We start from the raw sequence: 22,374 nt of genomic DNA, 5'->3' as shown, positions 1-22,374 counted from the left end.
TACCATCATTATATATTTTGCGTAGAATATAATTAATGTATAAATTATTAATACAAATATTAAAATGCCAGATATACGTGCGCACGGCAGGGCTCGGACGGAAATTCTTGGGGACACAGTACAATCGGATGATATTGTCATACATTTAATTATAGAGGTAGCTAACATATTTCATAATCCATAAATTGCAAGTTCTTATATTTGAAATATTATTTATTTAAGTTATTACGTTATATAAAAGGTAATATTGTTCCTCCGGTTACTATTATTTAAATTCGAGATTTCTAATTATATGCTAAACCTATACTAAATATACAAATATTATTAAATGATAATAGGTATACAATAATATAATATATAAATCATTAGGTAATAAATATAAATATGTTTATGATATGGTAATATTTTATTGTAAATATTTATATTAGACAGACGGCTATTATTGTAGCTGAACTATTAAAATTAAAATACTTGAAGGTTTTTAGTTTATAATAGTACAACAACTGAAACAAATAAATATTACTTACATGTTTTACGGATCGTAGACTGGTCAAATGATCCACCTGATCTAATATATATAATATATATGTATAGAGGCATATAGCCATAAATAATATTAAAAAAACTTACGTACTAAATACGGTAATATTTGGGAACACCGTACACTTTATAAAAAATACAATAAATTCCATGGCGTTTTGCACACATAATATTAATGTATTAAAATAATTTAAAAATATAAACTACAACCTATACCATGTATATCAATATCAATAATACAATATAATTTAGCTCAATAATGAAACCTAGAAATAAAAAAAAAATTGGCGCTATCTTACAAATTTTCAACACTATACTGCAAATAAAATATCGAAAAAACGGGTAATGTGTATTATAATAATGTGTGTGTGTTGCCGGCCTGCGATAGTCGATATGTTGGAGGATTAAGTGGTGAGCGACGAGTCGTAAGAAGACGAAAATAAAATAAAATAATAATATTATAGATACTTATGCGGTACGAATAATACAGAGACAATGCTACATAAAACACAAATAATTTTTATTCCGATCTATACTGAATCGCCGAAATTTTCTAGTCACTGAATTAACATTAGTTTCAATTACAGGTGATCCTCTATCCGTAGTTGTATTAAATAAATGTAAAGTAATTAAAATACTTATATATTATATGCTACATTTACAAATACAATAAAAAAAATAATTTAATAAGTTTATATACCTATATACTTATATAATATATATATATATATATATATTTATAAAATATACAACATTATCTTACTTGAATTATACTTAGTTTAACTTAGCTGTACTGACCAAGACTTTGGACGGGATTGGAAAAATTTGACTCACCGAGTTTTTATATCAACAACCTATACAATCATATAGGTCTGTGCAAATCGAACATTTAATTTTCATTTTTTCAACTTTTAACTATTAACATATCAACAATTATTGTATATAAACAATACAATGTATATTAATTCATGATATAGATTAATAGAAATCAGTTAGTGTCGATTGAGTGACGAATGGTACACTCAAAAGTCAAAACCATGTATCGTTTTGGTGCGTAAAATTAATAGCCGCCCGACGATGCACCATTCGTTTTGGTGTTCGTATATACCCATCACCAATATACCGATCGTTTGTGCGTCGGCCGAGTTTTTTTTTTTATCGGCCGGCCACACATCAGTTTTGTTGTCAACACGGCCCTTATATGCACTTTTCTGGACGACACCTCACGCCCAAATCACGCGTCTTCACAGTGTAAACGCGGACAGGTCACCTTGTAATATTGTACCGTATTAGATATAATACGTCCGTTGTGTGTTGTTGGATGTGCTTCGTTACGACCGTTGCGTAATATTATTATTGTCAACCACGGCCTTTAATTAGTTTTTCGTTTAGTCGTTGTAAGCCGGCGGTGTTCACGATGTATGAGAGAGATGAGTGAGCCGTTACACGAATATCGCCGTATTTGCATAACCGCGATGTGTGTATAAACGTATGATTTAACGGTCAGGGTGGCATAGTAATGGCGAATATTTTTCTTGAGTGGCCGACATTTTTACTTACCCCCCCCCTCCCACACTAGACACTAATAGAATTATGTTTAGGTATATTGTTTTTAATATAATAAGTACTAAATTTGAATAAACAAATAAATTATAAATTAGATCATTTTCATCTTTTTATTATATAAACTTTATATATTATATGTATGAATAATAAATATATACATAATATTCGTTCTCAAACAATTTTTGTTTTTGTTATAATTCAAAAACAAATAACCGTAAATATTTAGTCTTAAAATATTCAATAAGCCAATATGACTCCAACAAGTACGGCCGTCGAGCCCGGAAACGATAGCGAGAAATGTTGGAGGTAGTTTTTGAAGCTATAACTCTTGTCTCTTTTAATGCAATAATTCCATACTCTAATGTTGTTAACTGTTAAGTATTAGGCTTTTCATGTCTCGCAATAACTGTGATATATGTCTGCTTTTATGTCTTCGCGCCAGACGAATATATGTTTTGCGGTATGGTGTCCGCGGTGACGAGTCGGCTACTTACAAAGGGGTATCAGACATTCAGACATCTAACCACTCTGACCGAGTAAATCTGGCATGGTACAGTTATTAGTAAAAATACCAGAGTGAAATTGCTTATAGACGACAACACTCTTATGAAAAAGTAATAACTGTTCAACACGCGTCGGAATCGATATTATGTAATAATTTACCATTAAAAACGGACTCGTTATGTCTAGGAACGGTATACAATACAAAAACCGAAACGAAAATCTGACGATGAATATAGAATCTAATTATAAAAATAGAAATCGCTTACATTACAAAAATATTAATTACAATATGCCTTATAATATTTTTTTAGTCAAACATTTGTTGAACAGACAAAACTTATTTAATGATTTAATGGCTGTTGTACTTACATATTATATAATTATAAAAAATAAAAGTGTATTTTAGTTTTTTATAATTATATTGATGTTACTTCATCTATGACGAGCTATGAGTTTATGACCAACTCGTTGTGCTAATTAAAGTTATTCATAAGTAATTATCAGACTAACAATATTATTGTAGTTAGTAGTAATTCAATATTTGTAAAGGCTTTAAATATATTTGGAAAATTTACATACAAAAAATATTCATAAACGTTCTAATGATCTGAATTTAGAGCTTTGCTTAATGATATTTTAAATGAATTTGCATAATATACGGCAATAATATAATGAGGGATAATTATAATAATTTATGAATCATTGAAAAAAAAACAAGTATATAATTATAATATTATATAGCAACAATAATAGACTTTTCATATGTACCTACTATGGTATAATTATTAATATGATAGTTTATACTTATTCTGTATCTGTCTACTAATATGCTTCATAAGCACGCATTAATGTCGGACGTCACAAATATTAGAATTTTCTAGTCTTTAAATATCTGATATTTTAGAATTGTACAACAAATAACACGAAAAATATTGATGAAGTAAGTAGTAAGTACCTAATAATAAATTAATGACTGTATCGGAAAATTTTAGCTTCAAATGCATAAAAAAAATTGGCTTTATATATTTTTAATTTTATACAGTTTTGAGAATATATTTTGTGGGATCTTGTCATAATTTTTCAAGAATTTTGACTCAAAAATAATTTTTTTTTTTATCGATATTTATAAAAAAAAAAACAGATAAAAATTGAAAATTTCTTATGCCTATCAATAATAGGTAAAAAAATTAAAGATTTGATCGTACAATGAGTGATAATCATATACGTTTGAAAAAATAAAATAATGTTTATTCGTCATTCATAAAACAAAAACAATTGTGAAACTTATGCTGATAATAACTATGACAGGAAATAAGTACCTAAAGAATCTTATGTTATATAATTTGCAAAACGTTTAAAGAACCTTGTATTAAATGTTCATCTATGTTTTTAATCTCGGGTATAAACAGAACATTTTTTATTTATTTTTAATCATAAAATAATTTGTAATTTTTGATAATTTGTCAAAATTTTAAATTTAAATGTTTACTAAAAAATGTTGTAATTACACATTTTTGATAATTTTTATTTGAGAAATAAAACACTTGTTAGGACCATTGTATTACATTTTAATACATTTTTATCATTTAATATTTTTTTTGCTATATTTATAAAAATAAAAATAAAAAATTGAAAATTGAAATCAAAAAGTTTATATATTTTTAAAATTATACCATATGTATAAAATGATATTATAAAAACGCAATGAACATTTCAAGTATTTACAATTTTTTTTTCTTAAGTTACATTAAATAATCAAAATACGAGTAGAGTCTGTTAAAAATTGGATTTACGTACCAGTAAAAAAAATACCAAGGGGGATCTATCCCCTTTGAATATTTTAATTTTAAATTTAATATTATGATTTGAAAAAATTCATATTTTTAAGTTTTTATTATCACTTTATTAGAATATAAGATTTAATTTTTACAAAGTATTCCATAGACAATTTTATGCCGAGTTCAGAATTTTTTTCAGAATCAACATCGGACATCTTAAACTAACTTTAATTTTGTCAAAACTTAACGTCTTTTGAACTCGGCAGTAGCGAGGCCCCTAATAATATGTTACGTGTATAATATAATGCTTTAGTTATCGATGTTATTTGACTAGTCGCGTGGCGTTTGTGTCCGTCAGCCGTTTGTCTCGCGTATTATGCGACGATCGGCGGTCGTGTTCTTTCCGCAGCTCGCGACTAACGCACATCGCTAACATGTAGTCCGTGAGGTGGTAGGCGAGAGCCAATAAACCCCGTGATCTATGTGTTGTACGTTATTGACTCAAAAGTTAATTAAAACAATATACAATACAATATAATATAAATAAAATATAAGTAATTATATACTAAATATAGTAATTAATACAATAGTATTAATAAAATAAAAATGTAATGTTTTCGTCAAAAATTAATTCATCTTGAATTATTATTATTATAGTGAAATATATAGCTAATAGGCAATAGCATTATAAATACGAGATAATTTAAAATATCCTAGGTTGAACGACCGTCTGCGCTCAGAATCGTATTCCGTATGTGTAATAATAATTATAATGATTGAATTCAAATTTAATACTTACATACCCAAGACTGTAACACACAGTACAGACTATAGTGACTTTTGTCTTATATAATATTTTACTAGCTAAATAACCCGGCTTCGCTCGTATGTTAAATAATCAATTTGTATCTACATCGGTTGTTTATTAATTATTATAAATAAACTATTTAAAGCCTAGCCATAATTATTTTTATAATTTAATTTAATTTATGATATTTACAAATGATTCTAAAATGATGAGTTACTTAATTCTAAAATGACTTAAATCAAAACATATTGATATACTACATTCAGAGTTCTATTTTAAACAAAGCCTTTCTCAGACAAAAAAAAAAAAAAAATGAAAAATCGGGTGACCTAGTGACATTTGGTAGAGTTAATAGTGTCGTCACAAAATTGGAACACAAAAGGTTTGATTTTTTCTATATACATAAGGATAATGTGAAGTAAACTTGATGCCAAGAGTGCAGTTAATAAGTGTTATTGCAAAGAAGAACTACACGTGGTTACCTACATCCGCCTTCTTTTTATAAATAATTATTATAATATTGTATAGGTATTATAAGTAGTAGTATATTAGAAATTAGGTATATATTGTAGAAGTGATTTTTATGTTATTGTTATTACGTATCATGCATGACCTTGTTATGATGAATATTTCATACGAGTAAATATAATTTAAACGTTCACAGTCATTTTAAAAAGAATTATACTAACATTTAGTAGTTTTGAATCGATGATATACGATTTATACTCATATACATGAAATAATAAAAAATTGCAGTCCATTTAAAGTGACCTGGCTCGAGGCGAAATCATAATAAGCCCGGCCGACTTTGTATAACATATACCTAAAGCAGTTAGTGCTACTGAATGTCAGAATGTATATACATATAAAATAAAAGTCAAATTTATCTAAACAATAATAGTAATAGTTGGCTATAACTTATAAGTTATAACACGTCATATTATGTAAGTAGGTATGTATTAAATATGACGTAATCGTTACATAGTTCCCTATTGGTCCGCGATCCTTTCCATAAACTTACTTACTTACCAGCAGCTAACATAATACTTATGACAAAACATGATCATTGTTCAATCGTATTCTAAAACCAATGTCTCGAAGAAGTTAATAATTATAGTGAGTATGTACTTATAGGTAGTACCTATCATATACACAAGAAATAATAATTGTAATCCACACAGTAAGTACATTTTAAACGATATTATTATCAACATATTAATAAATTTACCAAACTACACACTTCACTACTGGCGTATATTTATATATTAAAATAGGTTTCTTTGAAATGTTTTTCTTGTTTTTATTTATAGCTTATTTTTAAACTTAATATTTTAAATCTAATACCGATAAATAAAAAATAATATTGCGAATAATAAATGCCATAATTATATAATAAACTTAAATGTTTTAAGTTCTCACGAATTTTTTTTGTAAATTAACATCGTTATTTATCGTTAAAATAAGTAATTTCATTCAAATTTGATATTTAAATGTCTGTAAAAAATAATTGCTTTTATACATTTATTTAATTTTATGGTTTCAGTATAAACACTATAAACTATTTACGGAGAATCTTGTATTCAATTTTCTAAATTTAGGTATAAAATAAAAATTTTTTTATGAATTTTTAGGAAAAATGTAATTTGCTAATTTTCGTGATTTTTATGAATCAAAATTTTAACTAGATCCAATTGGCCACCAAAATCATATAAAATTAATACACTGATTGCTCTGCTCGGAATCTAAAATATATATGTTACAGTTACATACATTTTTTTAAATATTTAAACTTCACCATAATATGTCTCATTTTTTTCCATTACATTTATTTAGTTGATAATTAATAAAACATCATTTAAACATTTTAAACAGGGAAGCTATAATGAGTATTATATTCGTCCATCGAAATTAGAGCTAAATATCTGATAGTTATATTAATGGATCTAATTTCATTCGGTAGTACTCTGTATAGTGAATATGTATCTGGTGCATAAGAGATATTTTTGGCTTAGGATGGTGAAATGTTAAATATTTAAAATATACAGTAAGCATAGTATGATTTCAAGAAGCTATTCGAGGAAACGTGATGGTGATTTATTACTTTGCGTGTGCTATTATTGTGTTCAATAGACGTAATACGATGGTGGGGTGTGTGCTGATGGCCGGTGTGATGCTGTTGTATCTGATTGCGGTTATGCGACAAAACGCTTACGTAGCTGCAGAAGATGATAGTGTTACCACCAAGCAGTTGTACTTTGTGTGAGTATATTAACAATTTCACACCAATTAGAATTTATCTAGGTGAACTATAGGTGAGGAGTATAACTCACATTGTTGTAGTCATCGTAGTTGTTCGTGTTATTGACTACGTATCGACAAAGATATAGATACAATTAGGCAAATAGACGTAAGTGTATAAACGGTTGTGTTACGATATCTGTCGGAAATATAATGTTTGTAGCAGATCATATCGTTGTCTCAGTTTAGATCTAAAATAACTAAAAAGTATTCAATAATGAACTGTCTATGTGATATATTATATTATGATTTGTTTATTAAAAATGAAGGTGTGATTAAAATTTTACTATATAAGTGAATTTAAAGTTAAGTTTTTCTATCTAAAAAAAAAAAAGAATAAAAGAGTTATTTTAAAATATTTAGTTTTTTTAAATCGTTGTTTCTGAATAATTTTTTTTTTAATTTTATTTTACAATTGTTAAAAATAATTTCTGATACTAACAAAAATACTTTAAATATTTTCAGTCATAAATTATTAGTTTAAAATTACAATTAAATGGATTATTGAATTATATTTTATATCATATGATAATATATTATTATAGCTTTTAATGATGGATTGTTATCGATAATTTATTAATAAGACTAATAAGAGCCACAAATAATGCTGATCAGTGGTTAGAGGCGATTAACAATAAAAATATTATTTAATATAATCTTTATTATTCAGTTATTTGTGAATAATGATTGTTTATCGTCAACTTAAAAAATGTACATATCCTAACCTCCGAGTTAATTACAATAAAATTGACAAACACTGCATACTTTTTAATAATTTATAGGTATAATATCAAAAACATTATTTCTACTATAGGAAATCAATGATATTTTTTTTGCAACAATATAATTTAATATTATCTATTAAATTGTCTTTAGTAAATCATTTAAATGTATCAACAATACATGTGTCGTCAGCAAATTGCCTTCAATGGAAAAAGAGAACAGTGGAGTTGATGGGTCTGTAGACGTTTGTCGTTTAACCTGTGGACGCTATGGATCACTTTGGCCGAAACCAACAGTCAATACAACGATAAGGTAAATTCATTTTTATGTAATTATTTGTTTGAAATTAATTATTTTAATATAATAGACACTCTGTAATCGAATTCGGTCTCGATAATGTTAAATTTGATACATCGAAGATGGCTGACCAATTAAGCAAAGAATACATGTCTGAAGCGTCTCAAGTTTTTATATTGTCCTTAAAAAAACTATGTGTCCCAAATTGTGTTTCCAATGCAAATACTCCAATTATATCTATATCTACAAGTAATCCATTTGAATATATCAAATTGACAACAGACGAAAGTTATAGTTTGAAAATAAATACCGAGGGTAAGAAACTATTTAATTCATACAGTATGAGGCTATTTGAAACTATATATTATACTGGTATTTCATTTCTAGGAGACAGTATACTTATTAATATCGAAGCAAAGACCGTTTATGGAGCGAGAAATGGATTGGAAACTGTAAGACAACTTGTTGCTACATACGGTTCTATTGTGTCTGGAAAAAAATTGGTGATGGCTGGCGATGTTCAAATAACTGATCGACCTATATACGCATACCGTGGTTTTATGCTCGACACGGCAAGACATTATTTCCCAATATCAACTATTAAGCGACATATCGATGCGATGGCTCATTCCAAACTAAATGTATTCCATTGGCACGCCACCGATTCTCATAGTTTTCCGTTGGATTTACCTAGTGCGCCATTAATGTCTAAGTAAGTTTTTCCGAAATTTAAAGATCTATAATGCAATGATATTTTTATAAAAAAATTAAAAATTATACATTTATTTTTTTTAAGTGTTTTTATAAATGCCATAATAATAATAATTTCAATTTATTATACTATTTAATTATTACATTTGATTTCATATATATTTTTTTTATTTATACTTCAGATATGGAGCTTATAGTCCTAATGAAAAATATTCGTTTAACGAAATCAAAGATCTTCTCAGATATGCATTAGTAAGAGGAGTCAGAATTATTATCGAGATCGATTCGCCAGCACACGCCGGTAACGGTTGGCAATGGGGTAAAGAATTCGGCTTTGGTGACATGGCTGTTTGTGTAGACAGAGAACCTTGGAAAAATTACTGTGTACAACCACCATGTGGACAGCTCAATCCAATCAATACTAATACATATAAATGGTTGGGAAAAATTTATAAGGACTTAATAAATGTACTACCAAAAGGAGAAGCGTTCCACATGGGTGGCGATGAGGTAAATGATGTACAAACCACAAATGATTCTTTAAGATTTTAATATAATTTACTGGATGCAGGTTGCTCTAAATTGCTGGAATACTACTACTGAAATCACTGATTGGATGAAAAACAACAACCGTAGCTTGGATGAAGAAGGTTATTTAAACTTGTGGTCTCAATTCCATGCTAATTCGTTAAGTGAATACGATAAAGAAGCTGGAGATGATAAATCCGACATCATCGTTTGGTCTAGTGGTTTGACTGAACCTAAAGTTATAGAGAGGTATTTGGACAAAAGAAGATACACCGTCGAAGTTTGGGAAGGATCAAATAGTCCAGAAGAACTCGTTAAATTAGGCTATAAGGTTATAATCGCTTTACAGAGTGTTTACTATCTTGATCACGGTTTTTGGTTTTCAACTAATTATCATACTTGGGAAGAAATGTACAACAATAAAATGCCAAATGTAGACGATCCAAATCTTTTATTAGGCGCAGAAGTAAGACTTAATAAATATCATATTTAAACTGTATTTTTGAATTACAACTTTTTTCTTATTATTTTAGACATGTATGTGGTCTGAGTATGTCGATGATAATGCTATTGATTCTAAAGTATGGCCAAGAGCTGCAGCTTTAGCCGAACGACTGTGGTCAAACCCAATAACAAATTCTGTATCTGCTGAAAACAGGTACCACTTATACTTACAAAATTGTAATCTAGTTAATCCTCCTTGTTTCATGTAATATCTTCACACATGTCTTTGAGCATATTGTTTACTTAAAATTGTTCAAGTATTCACACGTATTGATACTACCAGTGATCAATAAACGATTATTAAATTTTAAGTATTTTATATACTCATGCTTATTATTAAACAACTAGAGTTTGTAACTCTTTTTTTTTATTTTTTTTTATCATGTTTATGTAAAAATTTATATTTATTAATTTGTACAAATTATTCTTTTTTAATTTTAGATTCATACAACATCGTGAAAGACTGATAACACTTGGTCTTAAAGCAGACACAGTGACACCGGAATGGTGTTACATCCACGAAGGAGAGTGCATATTAGAGTAATACAATTTTTTTTTTGAAAATGTATAGGTTTAAGAAGGGTATATTATTATTTATACATGTATATATTTTCATAATAATAATAATGCAATATATTTAAATAAATAATCAATTTTTTCCAGCATGCTATAGAGCGCATTTATTTTGCGCATTAGGTTTATGTAAAATGTATTCAAATTCATTTCGGCTTTATATAAATAAATATAAAAATAAAGATTATTACCATATTTACTATATATATTATTTACTATCTTGCATTAAATTTTTAATAATTTTTACACAGAGGATAATTTTTGATGAGTTAAATATTTACGTATTTAATATATTATAATACATTTTACTATTTGACATTTTCAAAATAATTAAATTCATTTCATAATAATATTGCCTTAAATATGTATACTCTGAACACAGTGAAAATACAAAAAATATAGTGCTCTACTCAGGGACAAGCACTACCTATAACTATAAAGCAAAGCGTTACACCTACTTACTTGCCAATTTTTTTTTTCATCTGAGATTAAATATTTTATTATTTTATAATTATAAAGTTAATCATTTCAACAAATTATTTAGGACTAAAATTTAATAATTATATGTACGTTGTTAAATAAAAAATAGTCATTTAAGAGGCTATAATAATTGTGTTTTAAAAATATGAGAATTTAATTTGAATCATTCAAAAGAAATTATAATCGAATATATTATATCCTAATATGTTGTATTTTAATTTTTGGTTATTGATTACCACTATAATAAATTTTCTGCTAAAGAAAACTACCATGCGCAGAATACAAATTTGGACAAGATAGTTGATATTTACTCACATCATATTATATCGATAATTTTAAATTGTAATATTTTATATTTTTATAAAAACCTAACTTGTGTAAAAATTAAAATATTGTAAAATGGCAATGTACGTACTCAGATAATGTTTTTTAAATTTAAGTTCACAATTGTAAATAATTGGTATATCTATGTTAAGTACAGCAGGTCAGCAGCTGTGGTTTCAGATAGTAAGGACTTGGCGATAAAAACATTTATTTTTTTTTCATAAACTAAAATATGTTATAAATTATATTTTAAAAGTTATTATGTGAAAATATTATAGCTTAAACAAATTTATCAGCTTGAAGGGTTAAATTAATTTTTGAAGCGATAAATCTTTGTGATTAAATAATTTAATAATCATTACACACATTTTAATAATATATAGCTTATCCTAAAAATAAGAATTTAGTGTTTTAGAAAATTAATAATAACAACAACTGTATCATATAGTTATTTATAAAAACCTTTGAGTTTAACTTTTGGGTTTTGGACGATATGAATAACATAGTCGAAACAAACAGGCAATACGTGTAAATGTTTGATTTGTTATTATAATATGATATAAAATTTGTAATCGAATTCGCAGTCTTGATAATAGTTAAATTTGTAACATTGCCTTCCAAATTGTATTTTCTATGCAATTCTAGTGCAATTATATCTACTTATTATACAAGAATTTTATTTGATTATATACAATTGACAACAAACGAAAGTTATAGTTAGAAATAATCAAATAAAGCACCGATGAAGATATTCAACTATTTACTTAAGATAGATCGAGTCTGATTTATACTATATTATATTAGCATTTAATTTTTAGGTGATCGGATATACGAGTAGTTATTAATATCAAAGTAAAGACCGTTTACGTGGCGAGAAATAGATTAAAACGTTTACGATAACTTTTTATTATATCAACCGTTCCAAACTGGAAACATATTGATGATAGCTGGTAGAGTGGTAGCGTTCAAATTAGTGATAGGTAAGCTTATTTGCGCATACCTTGGTTTTATTCTGGATACCACTAAGCATTTTTTCCCAATATTCTTTTAAAAATTATCAATGCACTGAATTTCTTTTTACTGAACCATATACTAAAATCTTGTGCTATATTTGTGGATAAATGCAGATACAATTGAGAAAATCAAAAAGTCTGTCCATAAATAAATATAAAATAGAGGTATCTTCAAATTCTGGATACGAGTTTTCTATTCTTTAAGAATAATTAAATTAAATTAGTTTTTTTTATTAATTTTAACTTAAATATTAATTTACATTAACGAGTTATAATTAGTAACAATAATTTTTATACTTCTGTTACCACTAACCATCGAGTCAAAATTGTCATAATGGATTCCACTCTTTAATTAAAAATGTGTGCTGTGTATGGTTCTTTAGTTTTTTCAATTTTTTTTCAATTTATTTATATTACTCTCGATCAGTGTTGGTGTTAATAAATCTTCTAATGTTCAGTTTTTTTTAATTTTAAATTTAATTCATAAAACTGACGTATATTTTATCAACTCTTATCTCTTATTCTACGATATTTTTTAATTATTAATGTTGCTAAAAATTAGTTCAACTTTATATGATACAATATAGGTTATATCATTGATTATAAACGTGTACAATTTATTGTATAATCAATGGTTATATCTTATATCGATTAAACTTGAGTGTAATACGTCCATTACAGTAGCCTACTCGGTGACAAAGTAAACTTGAAACTTTGTATAATATAAGTAATTTTTTGGGCTTATATATTTTTTCATAATTTAAGGAACTAAAATCGTTAGGCATGTAAATGTTTTTTTAATCAGAAATTCATATTAACTTTTCTTATGGTATTTATTATCCCAATTTCAAAATAGTAAAACAATTTGATGAAGAAACTAACCTATAAAGTAAATAGTAATTTTTTGATTTTATCATTTTGATGCTTTATCTTTGTTTTAAAAAATTAAATAACATGCTATGCTTAAAATGTATTGCATTAATTGTATAGAAAATAATTTAACTATATTAAGTTTGTGAAATACAAAGTTAATAAAACATACGGCCTTAAGTATAATTGTTTTTAAATTTAAAATGAAGTACACATATTATTATTTTTATCATAACAATAAAATATAAGATTAGAATGTAATTTATACTCGTAGGTAAAAAAAATAATGACAATTATTGTAAATTTATTGTTCAATTATAATGTGTTAAAGCAGTGGTCGGAAACCGGCGGCCAATGCCGCTAATGTTACGGCCCGCTTTAAATTTTAAGTACAGTAAAATTTTTTTTTATACATTTCATTATTTTAAAATTTTAGACAGTACTTTTTTTATAGTAAAAAATTTAAAAATATATATATTTTTTTTTATTCGGCCCACGAATTTTTTAATTCGTGAATATGGCCCAGAAGTCCAAAATGGTTGCCGACCACTATTTTAAAGTACTTATTATAAAAATTAGTTTTTTACATAAAATATGAATATTCATGATGAAAAACTTATAAATTAATATATAAATATACCAACGTCTAAACTATAAATTTATAAAATTTAATTATATTTATTATGTATAAATGTATAAATAATAAATAATTTAGAAACTCCATTATCACAAATACGAGGTAGGTACTACCTCAGTGATGAATTAGGCCAAATAATATTAATTTGAAATTCGTTTTACATTAATTTATTAATATTGTACAATATGTGATGTGATTAATTATTTTTGTATTTATTTTATTAATACTTTTTTCTGCCAATAATTATTATCTTATCTAATGATTTTCAATTATTTTATAACTAATCTTATTAGATTGATTCAATTACTTTTATATAACTTCCAACTATTAAAATGTTTAAAATACAAATATCATTAGTTTGTAGTTTGGGTAACAATATTTATGGTATTATTATAAAATGAATTGTCTATATTTTGTTTGTTACATAAAACTTTATGAGTTAAAACCATATGTTATACTAAAATGTCAATAATTTACTCAAATGTGTAATCATATGTTATAAGCATATAAATAACTGAAAAATAACAATTGTAGTTGGTATTGAAAATTTATAAAAATATTTTTACTCAGCCATTCGCTAGTAACAATTCAAGACATATTATAATTATTTGACTAAAAAAATGGTTTTTATTCCATTAATCGTTCTTTTAAATATTTATATAATTTTGATAATGATAACTGCCTTTGCCAATTCAGCAACAAATAAATTATTTCGTAAGTATTTGAATAAAAACATTGTCTTGGAAAAATATTAAACTTATTCTTGTTATTACCTGTATTTAATTGTATATTGATTTATGAACTTATGTATTTAACTTAAGATTTTTAATAAATAATTATAATAAGTAACTTTCTTTTCAATTTTATATGAATAACTGTAAGAAGTAAAATATAAAATGTAAATAATTGTTTGTCATATACCACTATAATTATAGTACGTAATAGGATTACTACTATATTAGCAGATCTAGATAATAATATCGTAACGTCTTTAAAAACAATAACCATTTGAAACAAAATAAATTAATCTATAAGTTAAATATTAACTCTGGTGTCTTATTAACTTTCCAGAACTCGTCGATCACGAAACAATTAAAGATTATAATGCTTATATTACTAAACCATCGGAAAACAGTAAGACTTTTATAGATAATATAAATGTATTTAATTTGAATATTTAATCATTTTATTAAATCATATTTAAATCATATTTTTTATTCGAGATAAAAGTTTGCGAGTATTGTTTAAAATAATCTTAATATTGTCGTTTGTGTCAATGGGGCATATACTAGAGTAAACATAAAACAACATTTATAGATTATTTAGGGCGATGAAGCAAATGAGCTGACACAATAAAATGTACCTATTAGAATTAGATATTTAAGAGAAAACAAAACGAGCAAGTAGATAAGCAAAATAATTTTAGCGTCTTAGAATGCACTATCGACTACCCGTAGTAATATGCCATAGGTCAACCTTTTTGATACTCGTTTTACAACTTTTACATCATTATCAATTATAATTAAGAGTTATTAATTATTAACATAATCTTCATCATGTTCAAATGACTAATTAATTGTAATTAAGTGTAAAATATGACCATTTTAATATACTGTTTAACTATTATATTAGATTCTGAGTATGTGCTTGTTAATTGTAATTCGACTATAATTAAATAAATAAATAAAATAGTCGAATTTGAATACTATGTACTATAGGCGGCAGTTATGTTTTCAGATGAAATTAAAATGAACATTTATGAATATAATAGAACAGTATACAGTAAGTTAATAAACTACTTTTTAAGTTATAGCTATACATTTTATAACAAACTGATATAATAAAGCCAAAAGTACGGATACAGTTATTTTTTTAGTAATTTTAGTAATTCAAAAATAAACAACTAAAAATACTTGGAGTTTTCGTTTAACATGTATACAAGCATTTTGAATAACATTTTGAAAATATTTTGACTTTTTTGAGATGATAAATATTAATTAAATACTTAAAACTATATTATTCAAAAAAGTTGAGTACATATTGTATTTTATTTTTAAAATTTAAAATTTCATAGGTAGTTAGTGTGGAAATTGAGCAGTTGGCAGAGTATCATAGTTACTTTCAGAAAAATAAATTACTTATAGTAATGTTTTAAACATTATTATTATTATTATTAATAATTAATATTATATTCTAATCAAATAAATAGGTCGACAGTCCGCTTAGGCTTAGTATATTTTTACGTCGTATACAGTGATTTGTCATTGAATTCATGTTTGATACATCCATGATCCATTAAAATAACCTATTCTTAACCTATAGGCTATAATCTTTAATTACTGTAAATACTAATAGTGTTTCCTAATTTCAACTGATCAATGCTCATACAACATAAAACAATATTCAAACTAAATTCATAGCAAGTGCAAATAAGAATAAAACCTATGATGTAAAAATATTTGATCATTAAACTTTTAAGAAATAAAACCCTATTTCTGCTTATTTTAAATTGTTTAACATAAAATATAAACCTGAAAATTTTAAGGGAGACACTGTGCAAGTTCGGGAATACAGAACAGTTTAGTGGGCAATCGTCGCACATAGTTAAAGGATACATATTAAATACTACCTATTATGATATATTGGAAATAAATGAACATTGTTTATTTATAACAATCGAAGTATTGGCAATGGAATAGATGCTGGATAAGGAAGGATAAATAATAGGTATTAATTAATATGTTATTGTTAATAATTATTTAACACAAATTATTATCAAGTAGATTGGTATATTTAATTATCTATAAATCAGTCAATATAATCATTATTTATAATATTTATTTATTAGCATTCAAATAAAAAAAAAGCTGTATCCCATACACGTCAAGTAAAAAATACGTTTTGATATTCCCTCAACATGCTTGCACGGCGTCTATAGTATAGACTCTGTACTACACGTTTAATATTAAATTGTTTTGGAAATGACATTTTTGTCTGTCAATAATGAAATAATAATAATAACTAAATTAATTTATATCATATAAGTGATCGATTTGTTTGTATGTATTATTTATAGATTTAGATGCCGTGCGTGAGTACTTTTATACACCGAATCACGTTTTATTTGTTAAAAAAGATTTCAACAGTTTGGTATGTTGTTAAATAATAATAATGTATTGGATACTTCCAATGATTGTCATTTATTAGCAATTATATGATATCACCTTACAATGATCTTAACTATGACCCTATAACTGATAAATTATTGTCGCACCTATTAACAAACTATAAAGTTTCATTATGTTAATGTTGTACTAAATTTTTCGTTGTACTTATATACATGTATATTCTTGTATATGTACATAAATTAAGAACATATTTATACAAATTTTGTATTTGTTTATTGTGCATAATGTTATCTTAAAAACCAAACAACATAATGTATTGGAAATTAGAGATACCTACAAATAAGGATTCAAACGCGATCAGAGAACATATTATATAATTATTAAAATATGGTTAATAGTATATTTAATTCATCGTTGTTATATTACATATTAATATATAAAATTAATATTCTAATTTTTTCAGGAATTCCATCGCCGAGTGTCAAATCATTTGATATTTATAAAAAAGAATTTAATGATTATTGTAAGTAAATTTAATGAGACGATTGACTGTTTTTTATATATTTTATGTAAAATATACGTAATTATAAATAATCTTTTTGAGTTATTATAAGTCATGCACTAAAAGATAATAAAAAATCTTCCGTTAGAAAAATAATTTTGAATTTTTTGTTATTAGTGTGTTTATACATTTCTTTAAGATTTTAAGTTAATTTTTCTTTGTATATTTTAAAAATACAGAACTATTGGTTACTTTTAGAATTGAAAAATGTCCACCCAGATTCGATCCGATAAAAATAGTTTTAGTATTTTGAATATATTTTAACATTCCTCATACCCAAAAACAAGAATATCAATTTTGTTTTATTACTTTAAAAACATCAGGTACTTTTTTTAAGATGTACATAAATTAAAAATGTAACTTCATGGTTTTTTTTTATTAAATCGGTGGATATTTTATCATATAGAAGCTACCTTCTTAAGGTTTATATAGTTCATATATTTAAAAGGAAGTGCCAGGATGTGTGTATCAATTACTTGTTATCACTAATCAAATATTTGAAAATAATAGTCATATAAAGACTTGATTTACTGAAAAGTAGTTGAATTAATATGATAAACATTAGGATTGGATTTAGTAACCACTACAACGTTAGCATTAAATAGTTTAATGAATATATTCGTATAAGATCAAAAAATTTCAAACAGGAAAAAATCTTAATGTATATAGTAAGGTAAAAGTCAAAGTTATAGTATAATCATAAGAACCTAGTGACGTAAATTTGTTGGAATTTAGGTGGAATGAAACAAATTATCTACCATTTATATAGATATATAGATATTTCCTCTTTTTTTTAGAAAGATGACCTGAAAGTATTGGGTTGTGACTATTTGTATAATTTTATTTCATATACTTTTCCATTTATTATTCCTGTGTATGATATAATTTTACATTTTCTAATTATCCTATAAGTAACTGTTTTTTTTATATGTATTTGTTTAAAGAACTTGTTACGCGGTCGGGGATGATCCGTTAAATATAAAATATTCAAGAAAGAAATTAATTATTTTTAATATATTTTAACTGTAGCTCGGGAGTATGAAGGTATTTAGGATTTTAATATTACAAATAAGTGTAGATTGGTCTAATAATTATCAACACCTAAAAATTTATTATAACTTACAAAAAAATTTTTTCGAAATTCTGGACTATCTCGAAGTTAAGGTAAGCATGTTGGAACTGGCGTTTTCTTACAAATTGGTATTTAGCCTTACAATAACAAATATTGAAATATGGCACAAAGTCGGAAGGGACTTAATATTTAGTTAGGAAGTCAGCATATTGAACACTTTATGTTTAAAATATATAATTAATTATGTAACGATAGTTACGAACTTATATGCACCTTGATTATATAAATCATTGTAAATACAATTAGTATGATATGTGTGTAAAATGTGTTGAACGTAAAGTTTCCTACTAATTATTTTGAATAATAAGCATTTACGATTTATGTATATATTTTTTTTTTTTTGATAAACTGACAAATTAAATTATTTTAAATTTAGGTACAAATCTAAATAAGAATAATGATCCGGAGTTAATGTGTAAATATTTAATTTTGTTTGAAATTATAATGCGTACAAATTGTGTAAATAATAACATAAATAAAGATGTTAACCCCTAAGGACTGTGCGGATGTTATAGTAATTAATTCGTATTTAGATTCATATGTATTTTTTAAAGTTAAAATAATATATAAAAATATTATATTTGTCTTTGTATAATTGTATGATGTAATATAAGTATATTCTTTTTTTCTTGTTTTATCACCACATGGGGGTGAACCGTTAACATAATTTTTTATATTTACCCCCCCCCCTCTAAAGTTAGGTTGTTGTGATATCATTTAATGAACAAAGAAAGTCCAAATTATATTAAATATTTAATATACATGATACATGATACATAGCTACAAAATATAGTAACATATAGCCAAATACAATTTGAAGCGTATCTATCAAAACTTGATATTTCTGAATTCAGTATTTCTAGTACATATAAATGTTTAAAATCAAATAGAATAGAAAAAACATTTTCAAACATAATTATATCTTTCCGAATTTTTTTATCAATGATGATTACCAACTATAGTGGGGAACGTTCATTTTCTAAGTTAAATTTAAGAGCTTAGAAGTACCATAAGCCAGAAACGGTTAAACTCCTTATCTTTAATGAGTATTGAACATGAACTACTATCAAGTTTAGATTATGAAAATGTTATGGAAGACTTTGGAAATAAAAAAGCTAGGAAGAAACCATTAAAGAGTATTTAATAATTGACAAATTCATATCAATTCATAATATATTGTTTTTTATGACAATCATTTAAGTTTTTGTTTAATGAATTAATTTATTTTTTAATTATAAAACATATTAATGTATGAATAATTAATATCTTGACGTTTTAATTAATGGGAAAGTATTTTATGACTGTGTGTTTTGAAATTATAATAAACAATAAGGGAACAGAGATTTAAACAAAAATTCAATTTTTACTAAAAAAGTATAATATTTAATAAATAATAATACATTATGTGTTTAAAAATGTATCTATATATTATTATAATTTAGTATTATAGAGTCCCTGAAATATGTTTGGCCCGTGGCCACATAAAACCTTAAGACGGCTATGGAAATGCCCACATACTCTTATGGATATAATCCTATTAGTTTACAAAAAATATGTTTTAATTTTACAATTTTACTAATTTCAGTTAACTAATTAAACTTAAATTCTTATTTTAGCAGAAAAATATTGTTTAGACATTTTTGAGAGTATACTTAAAAGTTTATGCCAATGCTTAAGTAAGTGTTCATAAACATTTTATTTTTATATAATTATTTTTTTGCAGCTTGAATAATTATATAAAAAAAAAGAAATTTAGATCAAAATATACATTTATTTATTATTTTTGGAGAAAAAATTCGATTTACAAAAATAGAGGATAAATATTACATTTGTTGGAAAAATATAAATAATATAATTAATACAGAATAAATCTATACATATATAAACATATAGAAAAGTACATATAAAAGTTGTGGAGTACACTCATCCAAAGGTTTTTGGCATATTACCTCTTACCCTAAATACATATAAATACATATTATACGCTAATATATTTGTAAAATTAGTTGTCTATTTATATAAATTACCCAACTAATTGAGAAATTATTGCTGCTGAGTTATAAAATTAATTCGATCAAAATAACGAATTAATTCGACTATTCCGGACAACATTCGAGCAAAGGCCAGCTGGACAGCTGGACAGTATGAAAAATAAAACAAACATTATTCTGTATGAAGAAAGTCAGCATTTGTATAGTCAAATATAAGGGTCGGCAACCTTTTTACCTACACAGGCCATCATTTATTTCAGTTTTTCATTAAGGGCCGCATACAAAATTAAAATATTAAAAAATTAAAAATATAATTTAATATGTTATATATATATTATATACGATTAGATTATATTTTCGCTCATAACTTATCTCATGAGATGTGCACATTGTTATATAATAGTCATGATTAAATTTTATTTATATCAATTTAAAATATAAAATTGAAATTTTAAACACCATGAAATATAATTGGAGGGCCGAGGGTTGCCGGCACCATGGTCAAATACATTAAATATGTTAAAAAAGTGATCATTAACACCTACTACAACTTAAGGGCAAAAAATTTGGATGCTTGAGACCAATTATATATAAAAAAAAGAATAACTTTTGCCCGCCGCAGAAAAATATAGTCAGGCCAGATTGGATCTTGATAAATTTTTGGTATGCATAAGCATACCCTGCATACTCCAAATGACGCCCCTGAATTTCGGTCTTTATTGGTTTGAAAAAAAAACTTAAAAGTTCAAAATTTGTTTTAAACCTAGTCATACAGTCTTGAAAAATCATGCTACCAAAATCTGAACAGTCAATACAAAAAACAATAATTAGAGCAATTAAAAGTTTCAAGAAAAAAACCAAGAAAATTTACACAAATGATGTTAAATGCCAAATAAAAACTATTAATGACGTTCATCTTATTCCGAACAAAAAAAATTATTCCTAATATTAATTAAAATGATTGAATAGTTTGATTATTGCAGACAATATTATTTATTATAAACAAAATCTGTTATTGTACCAACAGGTTATTGATAATTGCGTAGTGTCCGTCGCTCAAATGTTGTAGATTGAAATAATTTATATAAGTCAATTTAAGTTGTAGTTGTTGTTGAGTTAGTGTATACAAGTACAACAGTGTGATGGTTGATCTGAGAAGTGAGGACAAAATTCTATGTGGACATTCAAATGTATTTTATTTTGCTTTATTTTTACACAATGATAATTGTAAAATATTTTGGTGGGTCACGAAGGGGAAAAATATTAATTACCCGGCCAGCTCAAACAAGATTTTGGGAAACGCTGTTATAGTACATCTACAAATGTTGTTTCGCACTTCTCCCGGACCAGATGTCCCATAATTTGTTCGAGGCCTCTTTGTTGCAAGTTTTGGAAAGTTGTAATTAT

At 25.6% G+C, this 22,374-nt stretch overlaps 1 protein-coding gene across 6 annotated transcripts; it reads left to right on the top strand.

Moving 5' to 3' along the window:
- Window positions 1-3,427: 3,427 nt before the first annotated feature.
- Window positions 3,428-10,957, top strand: LOC113556664 (chitooligosaccharidolytic beta-N-acetylglucosaminidase-like). 6 transcript variants are annotated; one of them, XM_026961752.2, is made up of 9 exons: window positions 3,428-3,550; window positions 7,327-7,455; window positions 8,371-8,529; window positions 8,585-8,829; window positions 8,902-9,226; window positions 9,408-9,735; window positions 9,797-10,219; window positions 10,287-10,411; window positions 10,699-10,957. In XM_026961752.2, exons 1-9 carry the CDS (start codon window positions 3,546-3,548, stop codon window positions 10,799-10,801), a joined length of 1,842 nt encoding a protein of 613 aa, XP_026817553.1. In that variant the 5' UTR covers window positions 3,428-3,545; the 3' UTR covers window positions 10,802-10,957. The 6 variants fall into 6 exon arrangements, with proteins under 6 accessions (XP_026817553.1, XP_026817557.1, XP_026817555.1 ...); XM_026961754.1 differs by having other exon boundaries at window positions 3,539-3,557; XM_026961753.2 differs by lacking the exon at window positions 3,428-3,550 and adding an exon at window positions 6,243-6,376 and having other exon boundaries at window positions 10,699-10,942.
- The last annotated feature ends 11,417 nt before the right edge of the window (window positions 10,958-22,374 follow it).

This window comes from Rhopalosiphum maidis, chromosome 1 (assembly GCF_003676215.2).
Source record: "Rhopalosiphum maidis isolate BTI-1 chromosome 1, ASM367621v3, whole genome shotgun sequence".
Lineage (NCBI taxonomy): Eukaryota > Metazoa > Arthropoda > Insecta > Hemiptera > Aphididae > Rhopalosiphum > Rhopalosiphum maidis.
Note: the sequence above shows the minus strand (reverse complement) of the source record. Positions and strands in the feature narration are given on the sequence as shown.